The sequence below is a fragment of the Vidua chalybeata genome, chromosome 9 (assembly GCF_026979565.1).
Source record: "Vidua chalybeata isolate OUT-0048 chromosome 9, bVidCha1 merged haplotype, whole genome shotgun sequence".
In the NCBI taxonomy this organism is placed as follows: domain Eukaryota; kingdom Metazoa; phylum Chordata; class Aves; order Passeriformes; family Viduidae; genus Vidua; species Vidua chalybeata.
In genome coordinates this window covers 9,413,505-9,427,511 of record NC_071538.1, presented here as the reverse complement: position 1 = coordinate 9,427,511, position 14,007 = coordinate 9,413,505, and the positions used below count along the sequence as shown (strand labels likewise).

At 52.7% G+C, this 14,007-nt stretch overlaps 1 protein-coding gene across 4 annotated transcripts; it reads left to right on the top strand.

Annotated features, from left to right (window-relative positions):
* Positions 1–1,524: 1,524 nt before the first annotated feature.
* On the top strand, positions 1,525–12,820 carry TMEM61 (transmembrane protein 61). 4 transcript variants are annotated; one of them, XM_053950477.1, is made up of 3 exons: positions 1,525–1,696; positions 9,998–10,398; positions 12,290–12,820. In XM_053950477.1, exons 2-3 carry the CDS (start codon positions 10,052–10,054, stop codon positions 12,573–12,575), a joined length of 633 nt encoding a protein of 210 aa, XP_053806452.1. In that variant the 5' UTR covers positions 1,525–1,696; positions 9,998–10,051; the 3' UTR covers positions 12,576–12,820. The 4 variants fall into 4 exon arrangements, with proteins under 4 accessions (XP_053806452.1, XP_053806453.1, XP_053806449.1 ...); XM_053950478.1 differs by lacking the exon at positions 1,525–1,696 and adding an exon at positions 6,086–6,103; XM_053950474.1 differs by lacking the exon at positions 1,525–1,696 and adding an exon at positions 6,551–6,621.
* Positions 12,821–14,007: the final 1,187 nt, after the last annotated feature.

Genomic DNA, 14,007 nt, shown 5'->3' with positions numbered 1-14,007 from the left:
CATCTCATGGAGATACAGAAAGATTTTCAGGCTGAGGATTGGATAAACTGACTGGTCCTCAGCTCTGCAAATCAGTGGCTGGAAGAGGTGTCTGCACAGGTGATGAGGATGTGATTGCTCAGTTTCCTTTAATACAGGAAATTTCTGTAGAATCCAGCTTGGCAGACTTGGTTGGAGCCATACCTAGTAAAACAAATCAGCAATTTCAGTACCTTCTGACACAACCAAATCCCATTTTTTTTTGTACTTCCAGTAAGCATCAAAATATGATTGCTGCAGCACCCTGTCCATAGGGAAGAGTGGTCTTTAAATGCCCACCCACAGAAACCCTGTGACTCACAAATAAATCTGAGAATGGGAAATGCACTGATCCTGCCCCCAGCTCATACTCCAGGTGCAATTCCAAGCCCCTTGTGCTGATCTGCAGACTCAGCTGCTTTCTGTCTCCTCCTGCGCTCTCCATCCTTGGCAAGGCCTACCTTTTTTTTTACAGAATGCTTAAGGAAAACGTTGAGAAATCAGCCAGCAATAAACCACTGTCATCCCAGAGCAGTTAATTACCATTATCTATGGTATCAGCTCAGAGTCTGTAATAAGCTCTGAACTTTTATTGCACTGAGGTGTCTGCTTACATCCAGGCTAATGAATGTTATAGGGCTGGGATAGATTTCCCTCATACTGGAACTGGCAGAGTGAATCAGGGCAGGAAAGTTTCATCTCTCTGTGAGGCAACCAAGAGCTGCTACTTTTCTAGCACAGGAGAAATGCAGGGGAGGAAAATCACACCTTTTCAAATGAAATGAGTAGCCAAAGAAAGGACAGGATACATTCTGGGGAGCAAGATTAACTCTCTGGATCCTGGCTGGCTTCCCAGGAGGTCGAGCCAAAGAAAGGACAGGATACATTCTGGGGAGCAATATTAACTCTCTGGATCCTGGCTGGCTTCCCAGGGAGGTCGAGCAGGGAAGCCTGTGTTCTCCATGTGAGATGGTGGGTTTCTATCTGAGGGGTGCTGCTCATGGGTGCTTTCTGTGAGGTCCTGTCACAGTCTGAGGTGCTGATCTAAGTCATCTGTGTATGGTAGATGGAGAACTCTCTTTTCAGTCTGAAGGTAACTAACTTAGGCAATGTATTCCAGCAGTTTCTTCACATGCATCTTTGCAAATGCCTGTTACTCACATTCACATCCCCCTCTTTCTTCCAAGTCAGTATTGAGTCAGTTTTTCTCTTACAGACTGAGGGAAGAGATGGGAGCAACCTGCTCGTAAACCTCCATAGGAGAAATCTCCTGCTAGTGCTGCTCCTTTCAGGAAGAAATCAGGAGAACATCAGGAGCGGGGTCTCCTCAAAGCCTGACACCACAGAGGTAACCAGAGGGCGAGGCAAATTCCCCATTGAGGGAGCTGCGGCACTGGAGATGAGTGTTGATATCCTCTGACTCTTTTAATGCCATTACAGAGAAGCTGCAGCCTGTTATTTCCCAAACTCACCTCCTGTTATTTCTTGCAGAGTTCCAAATTGTCTTCAGTTACCTAGAAACCCGTGTAAGGAGATGTAAATGTTCTGGGTTAAAGCGAGGCAAGGTGTGCGGGCAGAAATCACAGAGCTCTTACTAGGTCAACAGCTGATGTTGCAGATGAGCTGTGAAGAAAGCAGGCAGGCTTTTGGGCACAGCAGGGCACCAAAGGCATCCCAGGTGAGTATTTCACTGAATTAGAAGGGAATTCCTTACAGGTGTCTTGTACAGACTCTTGATGTCAGTGTGCATGCAAGTGTGCATATGCTGCATCAAATGTCCTGGGAATGCTGCTCTCCTGGATCCTTAAGTACTTTAGATTTGGAAGGAAGTTAGGCCTGTAGGTAAGTTACTGTTGTGGTATAGTAAATCCTATATTAATCCTTTGCTGTATTGTTTGGCTTAACTGACAACATAAGTTAAATCTGTTAGGTTGAAATGTTGTTAAGTTTAAAAGCTGTTTATTGAAGAACTGTTGTGCTTTTAGGATGTATTCCTTTTTATCCTTACTGTCTCCTGTCATTTTGTCTCCCCCTCCCCAGCCCAGCCTTCACATAGATAATGCTGTGTTTCTATCAGTTTGGATTGATTGATATTGGATTTTTTATTTGCCTTTTTTCTCTGTGTGCTTTAACTATTAGTAAGCAATAGAGTGAACCTTGCCAACAAACTTCATTGTGCTGTCGCTTTTATATTAAATCTGTTTTTGCTGATACCTTAGCTGCTGATTCTTTAAGAAACCTCGAAACTCTCCTTCTCTCAGCCATTCCTTGTATCTCTTCCCAGGCTGTCATGCTTCCAACAAAATGTTTGCAAGGTTTGCTGGCAGCATTATAACCCTCAGCCACCTCCCAGCACAGCACTCTGATGTGAACAAGTGCTTGTGGGCAGTCTGATGCCAAGGCAGGCAGTGGGATAAGGCAGGGGCATTGGAAAAGGAAAACAGCTGTGGAACGTCTGGGACAGATGTGTGTTGGACACCAAGGGCTTCACATGTGGTGGCAACCAGAAGAGCTAGATGGCTGCTCCACCCTTTTTCTCTAACATTGGTAATTAATGCTGCTTTGAGCTTCTCTTTTGCATTTTTGTGCTGAAAAATAAACAAAGCCCAACCCATTCCCTGCTCCCTGGAGAGCTCTGTAATGGCTGCATGCAGCAGACGTGAAGAAGCACCAGGTCTTGGGGATGTCAGCATAGCTGTGGTTCATCTCACACCTCATGTTGAGTTCACTGGGAAGCAAATTTAGCCAGTTTTGTGTTTAATCAAAGTGCTTGCTGCTCCTTTGAACATCAGCATTTGGAACCAAGGATACACAGGAGCTCAGATATCTGATGTGTGGAGTAAAGCAAGCTGCTGCTGTGCTTCAGCAGCCAGGGCATGTCTCCCATAGCTCTCTCTGCTCAAGTGTGATGGATGTGACCGACATCAAGCTTGACTGAGGAGCCTACAGGGCTGGAAATCAATGTTTCCTCACTGCAGCTCACACTCCAGCAGAGCTGCAGCAGCTGTGGCATGTAAAACACGCTGCATGGTGGGTTACCCATGTGTAACACAACCGTGCTGCCTCTTCATGGAGAAAGAAAGAAGCTCAGACACGGGGCTTCCCTGAAGCAAAAATCTCCAGGAGCTCAGGAAAAGTTTTGTCTGACTAAAGGCTGAGCTGAGGCAGCAGGATTTAACTCTTTTCTTCCCCCACCCCATGTTGGCAAAATTTCAAATCCTTTGCAGATTTTGTTGGAGAGCTCCTAGGAAGCTCCTTCTGCCCTCATCTGCAACACAGAAGGAAACCCAAAGCTTTATCAAACCCATTTCTCTACACAACAGCCCCAGGAGGAGTTGGCACCTCAGCCAGGTGCTCCTGCACTGACATAAGTCCCAGAGAAGGAGCTGAAGTAATTTGAGAACATTGCTTGTCCACAAAGCCCTCTGTGGATGATGATATCTGTACTTTCCGAGTCCCTTTCCAAAATTTCCACCACAGTTGTGCTCCTCAGTGTGGTGCACATTTACACCAGATGTGCTGGTTGGGACATCATCACAGTTGAGTAAGCAAACATTTAAGCTTTAAAACACTCAGAGGTTTTGGGTCCAGTGGCTTGCTAGATGATGGACATAGCTAGTGGAGGAACCACAACAGAAACTGATATTAAACAACTTCATACACATCTTGTTCTCCTTTTATAATTCGAACTCAGTAAAGCCATTGGAACGAAATAATAAGATACATTACAAAGTACATATTATGGTACAAAAAGGACTTTGGCATTCAGTAAAGTCTTGGGTCAAAACCACAGCTGATCTGCAGAAGGAATACTTCTAGGTGAACTAGCAAAAAAAACCCACTTTGAGGTCAGGGGGCTGATCCCCTTTCATATCCAAATGCTTGGCATTTCCTGATGGAGACCACAAGGGAGGGCTCCCAAACCCTCCAGCTGCCCATGCGGCAGGACCTCCACCGAGAGATCCATGTCCAGCTGCAGGTTCAACCGCAAAGGACACCGGTGAATGTTGCCTCATGTGAAGATGTAGGGCAAATATTTTCAAAGCCTGGGTTTGCTGACTGGATTAAGTGGGAGTGCCTGAGCCAGTATATCAACTAGCAGGACTAATTAGGCATTTTAAGAAGATGCAAATTAAGGCAAAGATAAACAGCAGGAGGTTTCTCCTTTGCTTTCCACGTGCTGGATGCAGGAACTCTCTCCCATCTGCACATCCTCATGGCTATGTGCTGCAGCCTCTTATCAGCCTGGCAGGCTGCACCCAGAGTCCAGGAAAACACGAGGTGTGCCAGCCCCTGGGAATGGCTTCTCCATGGATCTGGACAACATGGACACCTCATGCCTGCAGAGATGTGACCCCTGAAGCCACATCAGTGGATCTTTAGTGACTCTGTCACAGGGGATGTGACCAGAGGTGCTTGCTGGGGGCAGCTGGGCATGGGGTGAGTGTCCTGTGTGCCAAATCACTGATGGACACCTGTGGCCTGGCCCAGGTGCCACAAATAAGGATTCTGTCAAGGAGCCTGTGCTCCTTGGACTTGGTGCATCCAAATTCATTCTTGGCTTGGTGCTCTTGGTACCACCCATCCTGTCGTGACAGGGCACAGAGTGCATGCATCTGCACACACACACCTCTAATGAAAAAGCTGGCTTATTTATCTTGATTATACAGTGAAATGCACTATTTTACATGTGATTTGCTGCAGCAGCAAAATTAGGTGAACAATGAATCAAAAAGCAGCATTATTTTTGTGCCAGCAGTGTTGCTCAGGCTCAGCATCCTTACCTGGGGGAGGCAATTACTGGAACAATCTCCTTCCCCGTTCCTCCTTTGTTCTTGTTCTTGCAGGGGCTGTAGCTGTCTTTTATATCTCCTTGTTTTCTCCACTGCAGTTTCACCGTACATGGGATGTTTCACATATTTTGCACAGATATTCTATCTTTATTCTGGAGAAGCCTTTTCCCTGTGCCCTGTGTTGCAGCACCTTGTCCACCTGCAGAAAAGTTCTCAGAAGGGTAAAACACATTTTTGCCAAGTAAGCAGACAGAGGTGCTGGTGGCACTCAGCACGTCCAGCCTCTACCTTGTGCTGGAATATTTACCATGCGTTTGTGGCTGCCTGTAGGCCAAGACAGAAGGTTATGGATGGTTATGGGGCTGAAAAACCAGTGTGCTGGCACAAAGCCATGTCACTCTGCAGCCCTGTGCTGGGAATAGCATGGAGCCATGCACTGACACCACCTTAAAGTGCTTCAGATGCTGTTTGACAATCAAATTTCAGTTAAATACAATATCTGAGCAGGTAAGGAACAGAAAAAGTTGTCTTATTGTCCTTCAACAGGGTGACTGCTGATTCACAGTGCCTCCACATCACTAGGTGCTGGCCTTGGGGACTTCTGCCCCATGCTCCTCTAGGATGGAGACCCAACCTGCTGCAGAGCCACTCCTGTGTGAGCCAGCCCTCCGTGTGCCTCAGTTTGCCATTTGTAAAACTCCACAGTGGCTGCAGGTAAATGGAGCAGCTCTACACCCACACGTTCTCAGGTGGGTTGAGTGACTTCTAATCATGTATGAAGAAGATATGAATTCCACAGCAGGGCTTTGCATCAGTCCCTGCAGCATGTGCAGGTAAACCTTGAGCTGGTTTTGAGCTGGTGAGATGAGGAGCTCCAAGCAGTGCGGGAACAGCAGCCCAGGGTATCCATAGAAATGCCTCTGCCTACCAGTGATGCTCAGCTGTAGCCCAAGGGCAGCGTGGTGCATCTGTGGATCTGTGGATGTGTGAGATGCACAGCCATAGCACAGCATGGTACAGCAGCTCTTGATCGAATCTCCCTCCAGCTCCGTGATGAGGAATTGTGCCTGAATCCAGATGCTGTCATACCGACCACCCTGAAATTCAGATCACAGCACCCTCAGCTCGTTTAATATCCAGGTGTCCTGAGTGCTGCAGGGCAATGGTTTTAAACTAAAAAAGGGTTGACTTAGATTAGCTATAAAGAATTTTTTTTTTTTTACAGTGAAGTTGGTGAAACACTGGCACGGAGAGGTGGTGAATGCTCTATTCCTGGAAAAATTCAAGGCCAGGTGAGATGGGGCTCTGAGCAGCCTGATCTAGTGGAAGATATCCCTGCTGGTTGCAGGGGGGTTGGACTACATGGCCTTTAAAAGGTCCTTCCAAACCCTAACCGTTCTAATTCCATGGATAAGGAAAAGGGACAATATTAGCGTTTGACACAGAGGTGAGGAGAACGACAGTGGTCACAAAGCACGACTGGGGCAGAGACGCTGCTGTGCTGCAGCGTGGCTGTCCCACACACAGGACAGCCGTGATGTCCCCAGCGCAGGGCTGTCCCAGCCGCAGGGGACCCTCCCGGGCTCTGCATCCCGAACTCCCGGGAGCGCCGCGCCCCGACGGGACGGAACGGGAGCGGGCTGCGGGGAGCCGGGAGCCGCCGGGCCGGGCTGTGCGCCGTGCCGGGAGGGAGCGCCGGTCCCTGCCCGCCCCGAGCCGCCGCCGCCCCCCGCCCGCCCCCGGCCCCGCCCGCCCCGCGGGCCGGGCTCGGCGGAGCCGCCGCTCGGCCGGAGCGGGGCTGCCGGCGGCGGTGAGTACGCGGCGGGGCCGGGGCGGCGGGGGGACACGGGCACCCCCCGGCTGGGCGCTGTGCCGGGCGGGACGGGGCTGTGCCGCGGGACAGACCACGGGGGTGACGGCCACCGCCGGAGAGGGGACGCGGGGCTCAGGCGTGGCCCCGGAGCCTGGCTCAGGGGACACATGTGCTCTGCTCCGTCCGCACCTGCCTCGGGAGGCTGAGCGCACCGGAGTTCTTGGAAGCTCTTCCAAGGCATCGCTGTTACTTTGCTTTGAATGGGGACCAAACCCTCAGTGATAATTATCACAACAAAATAGCAAATTTGGATGAAGGCAGGAAGGGATCTCCCTAAAGACACGCTCACGCTTTGTTTGGTGCCTCTCTGCCCGGCGTTCTTCTTCTGTGATTAAAGGTCTCCAGCCCCGCGCGGAAGGACGGTCTGTAAGTGCCGTGGAGGGACGGGTGTGGAGGTGGATTTCTGCTTGATGGCGGTGGGAGAGGTTCAAAACTCTTTTCTCGTGTTGCTTGAAAAGAGCGTTTTTCTGAGTAATGCTTAGTAGACCCTATGAATCACCATCTGCATAACTTTATATGGGGGCTGCTATTCTCAGCGGCTCACTGGAACTATGTAAACTATCAACATTATCTGTTTGTACATGCAACGCGCAAATCTATTCCCCGGAAAACTATTTCAGAGCAGGTCAGAGAAGGAGACAGGGCAGAACAAAATGTCAGGGGGGCTCGGGGAGTGGAGAAGGGTATTGGAGAGCCGGCAATTGCTGTGGCTCCGTGAAAACGGGTGCTGGGAATGCTCATGGGGAGGGAGAGCTGCTGTGCAGATGTTGAGTGCCCGGGGAGTGGAGCCGGGAGAGGCTGCGGGAGCCTCGGGTCCTGCCCCAGCCTCGCACCTCGCTCCCTGCTCCTTCAGACTCTTCTTCCAGCGCTTGGTGTGCTGAGAAAGCACCGTGAGTCTTTCAGAGAGGCTCAGGAGAGCTGTGGCAGCCCGAGAGGGGGCTTGGCAAGGGGACGGTGCGGTGGCAATGTCACCCAGCGGTGGCAATGCCACCAGCGCGGCGGAGCTGCCCCCGCACAGGCGCTGCGGGAGCACGTGCGGGAGGCTGGGGGAGCTCCTTGCGCTGCGCTGGGTTTGTCAAGAGAGAGAAGAGTTTATTCTCTCGAGCTGTCAATCCATCACCTCCCAGAGGCTTCTCCGTCGGAGGCTTCTCCACCTTCCCTCCGCCTCCCCCTCGTTGCCAGCTCTCCCAGATGTGCTCAGTGCTGGAGGCTGCAAAATTCCCCGTGCCCAGGCAGGGGAATCACAGCATCTCCTAAATCTCACCGGGGAATTCAGAGCACCTCTCCAGTCTGACCCCAGAGTGAGGAGCGTGTTTGTTGCAGGAGGTGAGCGTTTCAACTCTTGGTGCGGGTTCAGTCCAGTGTTTCAGATTGGAGTGCTCTGACATTTGCACGCAGCTGGATTGAAAGCTTTGCTGTAGGGATTTTTTTTTTGATGATTTTTTTTTTCTTTCTCTAAACAATACGCTGAAATTTCTACATGAAAACACATTGCTGTCCAAAGGAGCTTCATTCATAGGTCAGTGCTCTCCTGAGCATCTCCTGCTGCAAGGCAACCTGAGCCCAGCTCTTCTGCTGTGTCCTGTTCATGTTCAGTGATGGTTTGGGGATGCTGATCCCTGACAGCATCTGATACCATCTCCAACAGTCTCGTCTCCATCTCAGCTCAGCCAAGCCCCTGCCATTCAGGAGGGAGCATCCAAACATGCCCCCCATAACAGAAGGAAGCTCTGCCTTTTCTCAGCCCAGGAACATGACTGCCTTCCCAGCAGGTGGCCACAGCTGATGACCACTGGCCACAGCCAGCCCAGGTGGCATTTTGGGCTTGTGACCCCTGGGACAAAAGCTGGAGTGAGCTGTTGGGGCTCCCACTCCTTCAGCTTTCTTAAATCTCACTTCTCATCAGATTCCTTCATTAAATGTCGATTAGATCAGGTAGTGTTTCTTTCACTACAAGGTAATTTGGCTTTCCATTTAGTGGGCCCATCTGATAAATACCAGCTTGAAATAACATAATTCTACCTGACCTTGATGACACCAAGTCCATGCTGGACTTCTGCTCCCTGCCTGGCTCTGGCTCTGCACTTCCAGATCTCAGGGTACAGTTTAAGACCCCTCTGTAGGAGATGAGCCCTGCCTGGAGGAATGGAGACCAAAGGCACCACATGATGGTCCTGTTACTGACACACAGGCACAGTGATGAAGGCAAAGGTGACAGCTGAGTGTGGGTCATCCATCTGTCCACCAACCTCTGCTTGAGCTCCCCCTCTGTCCTGGCCATCCCTCAAGTGCAGACTCTCTGCTGGCCCTGCCACCATGACAAACCTTCACAGAGGAGTCACTCAGGACTGAATCTCTTTGGGGGTGTTGGTGCTTAATTCCCACGTGGCCCAAAGCTTTTTGTCCATTGAGGAGTGGGAGCTGAACCTGAATCTTCTTGCTGGGCAGTGAGCAGAGGGCATGGGAGGGACCTCTCTGCCTCCCTGGTTAGTTGGGAGCTGGGGATGCACAAGCTGAGGGAGCAGATGCTTGCTGTTTGCTGGAGAAAGCAATGGGGACTGAGATCAGTAACCAAATCCCCCTCCCCAAGTTTTCCAGCACCAGGGAATCTCTCTGCATGTGACATTTAGCTGAGGAGGGCCACCCAGCAGGAATATGTGGCACTACCTCACCTGTTTGGTTGTCAAACCAACTCCAAACCACCCTGATAGGGAAGGTGAAGCTGGTGATAACACCTGCAGGATCAGTCTTGACAGGAACTTGAGAAAGTTTGCACTGGAGCTGACCCAGGCAAGCAAAGTTTTGTGTGCCAAACTTCATGTGGATAAAGATTGAGCAGATTTTTCCAATGTCATCAGTTCTGGAGGAGAAAACAGGCACACTGATAATTTGGAAGTGATGACATCTTAAATTTATGTTCCTCTCTCCGACCTCTTCCATAAGCCATGCTTAGAAAACCCAGGAAACCCAGCTGGCATTCCTCCAAGCCTGGGAGGAAGTCTGGAATAAAACCCAAAGAGAAGAGCTATGAAAGTGCCTGGAGCTGGGGTGTCCATCCTGCCTTTGTGCTGTTCCTTGAAAATTGGGATGTTTTTACGAGGCTGTTGGGAAGTTTATGGGTCCAGCCTGGTGCTGACTTTGCTCTTCCCAAGGGCTTCCCATCTGAGATGGTGGAAATGCCCCTTCTGATGGATAACAATAACGCCTAAAGGGGCTGCAAGCCCCGGGGACCTCCTCGCTCAGTCATTTTCTCCTCTGGCAGGTCTTCCATGAGCTTCTCCCTCTCAAACCTGGCACCTTTCTTGTCTTACAGGCTCTCTCATGCCTTGCCTCGCTCTTCTCCCCTCCTAAACCCTTCTCCTGAAGGATGGCAGCCGCCTCTTTCCGCTACGGCCTGACCATCACGGGGGCCGTGCTGCTGGTGACGGGCACGCTGTGCTTCGCCTGGTGGAGTGACGGCGAGGTGGGCTCCGGCAGCGGGGCTCGCCTCCTGCCTCCCCGGGAAGCCGAGGCCGTCCCCAGCTCCTCCTCCTCCAGCGCCCTGCTCCGCTCCGTCAGCTTCTTCTGCTGCGGCATCGGCGGCATCCTGCTCATCTTCGGCCTCCTGTGGTCCGTGAAGGCCAACGCCAGGGTGGTGTCCCGGCGCTACCAGTACCATTTCCCCAGGGACCTGCAGTACTTCACGGCGGAGCCTCCGGAGAAGTGGAACTGCAGGTGGGAGCCTCGTCCCTGCCAGCGCCTGGGTGGGCAGAGGTGGAGGATGGGTCTGGCTGTCGCTGAGCCTAAACCTGCTCCCAGCCTTGCTGGCTGGTGGACTCACAGAGGTGGCGACACTGCTCTGTGCTCGCCTCCTGCCCCCCGAGCGGATGCTCCTGCTCATTAATGTCAGCCCGAGCCCCGCAGTCCCCTCCGTGCCCACCCCCTCCGTGCCCACGCTCCAGCTCTCCTTGCCCTGCATCCAGCTCTCCTTGCCCTGCAGGGCCATCACGTGCCGAGGGACACGTGTCCTTAGCAGGGCCACCAAGCAGAAGAACACATTGGTTTTCTGGCAGAAGGTTTGGATGTGGGGGTGGGGAGGGGTCACTCAGAGCTCCAGTGCTGGTCTGCCAGGTCTGCAGTGCTCTGTAAGGATGAGGGTGTTTATAATGTCTTTAAGGGAAGCAAAGTCTTTCTTACAAGGGAGTTAAATGGAAAAAAAAAAAAAAAAAAAAAAAAGAAAATAATCCTTAGGATGGCATCAAGATAGAAATGCAGACAGAAGGTCCTTTATGAAGTCCATTTCAGGGTATAGAAGGACTCCTTACCCTGCCCTGAACACCACTGCTGCTTTTCAGGTTACCTGAATTTTCCAGCGTGAGCCTGAGATTTGCTCCCACTTCTTCATTTAAAAGTTTTTTGATAAAAAGGTGGTTTTTATTTGGAGACTGCTGTGGAAGCAGGGCCAGCCATCCCTTCCCAGTGCTGCTTTATGGGGTCACAGCAAAGATCTTGGCTCCGGCATAAATCGGGCTCTGGGGAAAAGCAGCACTAAGAGAAACTCTTCAGAACATTAAACCATAAAAACACAGTTGGAGTGGGAAGCATGCTCCTGGTTCTCCAGGGGTTTCAGTGCCCATCTCTGGATATCTGTGAGCTTCTGAGCAGGTCTGACTATCTGGGAGGAGAGTCCTTGTCCCAGGGAGGGATTTTGCTGTGCCCCTGTGGGGAATGTCCCTTTCCCTGAGCTGCCAACTCCCCTGCTGGATGGGATGCAGCACCCTGGCAGTGCTGGTGCTGCAGCAGCTCCTCCAGTCCCAGCAAAGCATCCTGTGCTGGGATAAATCCCCCTCTCCACATTTCCAAGGTAGCATTCCTGTGCCAGCTGAGGCTGATTGGCCCTTACAGCAGGGCCATGTGCAGGGCAAAGGTTGTCAGAGGTTTTCCCTGTACACAAGCTGTGTTTGCTCAGGAAAACTCTGCTGGAAGTGGCAGCAGGCTTGGCCAGTGCAGGGAGGGCTCTGGCTGGCATGGGAGCGGGGTGTGACCACGGTGACCTGGGGTGCCTGGCGCTTGTCCAGGTTCTTGTGCCAAACTGCTCCCTCAGCTGTCAGCAGCCTCTGTTCTTCAGGGGGTGAATTTGGGGTTAGGCATGATGAGGACGCTCTTCTGCCCATGGGACCCTCTTGCAAAACCTCATGGATGCCAGGAAGCAGCTGACACGGTCGCCCTGTGACACATGACACTTCAGCAAAACCTGCCCATGTGCTGTCCCCAGTACAAGTGTTAATCATGCTCAGGGATGCTCCAGACAATGGGGTTGATGGGATGTTGGGATGCTCCAGTTAATGGGGCACTGGGATGCTCCAGCTGGGTGCTGGGATGCTCCAGTTGGGTGCTGGGATGTTCCAGCTGGGTGTTGGGATGCTCCAGTTGGGTGCTGGGATGTTCTAGAGGTGCTAGGATGTTCCAGGGGTGCTGGGATGCTCCAGCTGGGTGCTGGGATGTTCTAGGGGTGCTGGGATACTCCAGTTGGGTGCTAGGATGTTCCAGGGGTGCTGGGATGCTCCAGCTGGGTGCTGGGATGTTGATGGTGTGCGCTGCTGGGTTTCTTCCTCTCCCCTCGCAGCACCTGGGACACCAGTGCCATCCCCACCTATGAAGAAGCCCTGACCTGCAGACCTGCCCACGCTGCCCCGGCCTATGTGCAGCCGCCGGGGAGGAAGGAGGAGCTCACGCCGCCCCTGTACCGCTACCTGGAGGAGGACGAGAGCTGGCAGGGCGGCCGCCGGCGCAGCTCCTCCGACAGCGCCTTGTTCCGCCCCAGCCCGTCCTGGCTGGACGCGGCACAGCCCCAGGAGCCGCAGGCAACGCCTCCCCCCAGCTATGAGAACATCAGCGTCCGGGGGCTCTGAGCCCGGGCGGGACTCTGCGGGTGGCTGCCCAGTCCCTCAGCTTTAAACTGAGCCTCTCCGTGGTGGGGGTGAGAGGAGGGTGGGCGAGGAGTGGGAAGGGTCAGCCCGGCTTTCCTGGCTGTCCGAGCGGTGCGTCCGGCGCTGTGGGGGCTGTGGGGCCCGCGGGAGATGTGTTCAGAGCGTCGGGGGTAGCTGGCATGTTTGAAAGCTTTCATATTTTTAATAAAACCACTGCTGGTTTCAGAGCCTTTGCATTCCCTGCTCACCCTGGGGAGCCCCTGTCAGGCTAGGAGCTGCCCACTCAATAATAAATCTGCAGCACAGACCGAGTAATTTGGGCAGACAAAGCCCAGCTCTGCCTGCACCATTCACTTCTCTGCCTTTGCAATGCCCCTCCAGCCCTGTCTCCATCCCTTCCACCTTTCTTCCCTGAACACCGACTCCCCACGCCTCACTTCATTTAGTGTTAGAGATGCTCAGTGGGTCGTGCCTGTGGTCAGAGCATCCAAGTGCACTTGGCATTTCAGGCAGCCTCCTAGAAGAGCCATCCTGAGTGGCACAGCCCCCTCCCTGCCTGCCCTCCACGGGTGGGTGTGCAGCCTTGCCCAGAGGAAAGGCCAGCTGCAGCAGGGGCTGCTGCCAGTTCCTGCATCCCACCGAAATTCAGCGCTGCCCTGGGCCCCCTGTGGCCCTGCAGGGCTGCAGAGTGGCTGAGGAGCCACAGCCACGTCTAACATACTGTTTATAATATAATTATTTGTTATAAACCAGGTGTATCAAGGGAATAAAATGAGGGAATAAATCAAGGGAATAAAAGAAATACTGTCTGGCTGTCGGATTTGTGGTGGGAAGGAGACACCTTTTAACACACCAGCTCCAACTTAAGTGTACACAGGGCACAGGGATACTGTTTTTACTCTCCCTGGGTGGACCAACCTCACTCCATCCTTTTCTGGCTTTAGTTCCTCCTTCACAGCCCAGTGAGGCAGTCTTAGCACTCAGCCAGAGCAAGGCAGGGTCTGTTCCAAACCCCTCAGCCTCCAAAAAGATCCTGGAGCTCTCCCTCTTTTCCTGTTGCAGCCCCGCAGCCCTTGAGAACACGCTGGGCCCTGGCATCCCCCCTATCTGGGGCTGTGCCAGCTCTGATTTATGACCAAGTCCAGCTCCAGTGCCCAGGGCTGGGAAAATCCCAACAGCACCAGCTGGTCTCTGGGTCCCCATCCCTGCAGCCGTGCTCCCTGTCCCCCCCTGTCCCTTCCCAAGGTGTGGGGTCCGGCTGAGCGTGCCCGCAGGGAAGGTTACCCGGACACGTGCCGGGTGTCTCCACTGGAGTGTGAACGGCGGGGCAGTGTTTGCATTCATTACAAACCCATTAAAAACTGGCTGGCTCAGCCCTGGGCAGGACCAGCTCGACGTGCAGCTCCTGGCAGCC

Bases quoted from the DNA above. Each gene is read 5' to 3' on its own strand.
- TMEM61 (XM_053950477.1), top strand. From the start codon at position 10,052: ATGGCAGCCGCCTCTTTCCGCTACGGCCTGACCATCACGGGGGCCGTG. The intron at 10,399-12,289 runs GTGGGAGCCTCG...CTCCCCTCGCAG, and splicing joins CCGGAGAAGTGGAACTGCAG to CACCTGGGACACCAGTGCCA.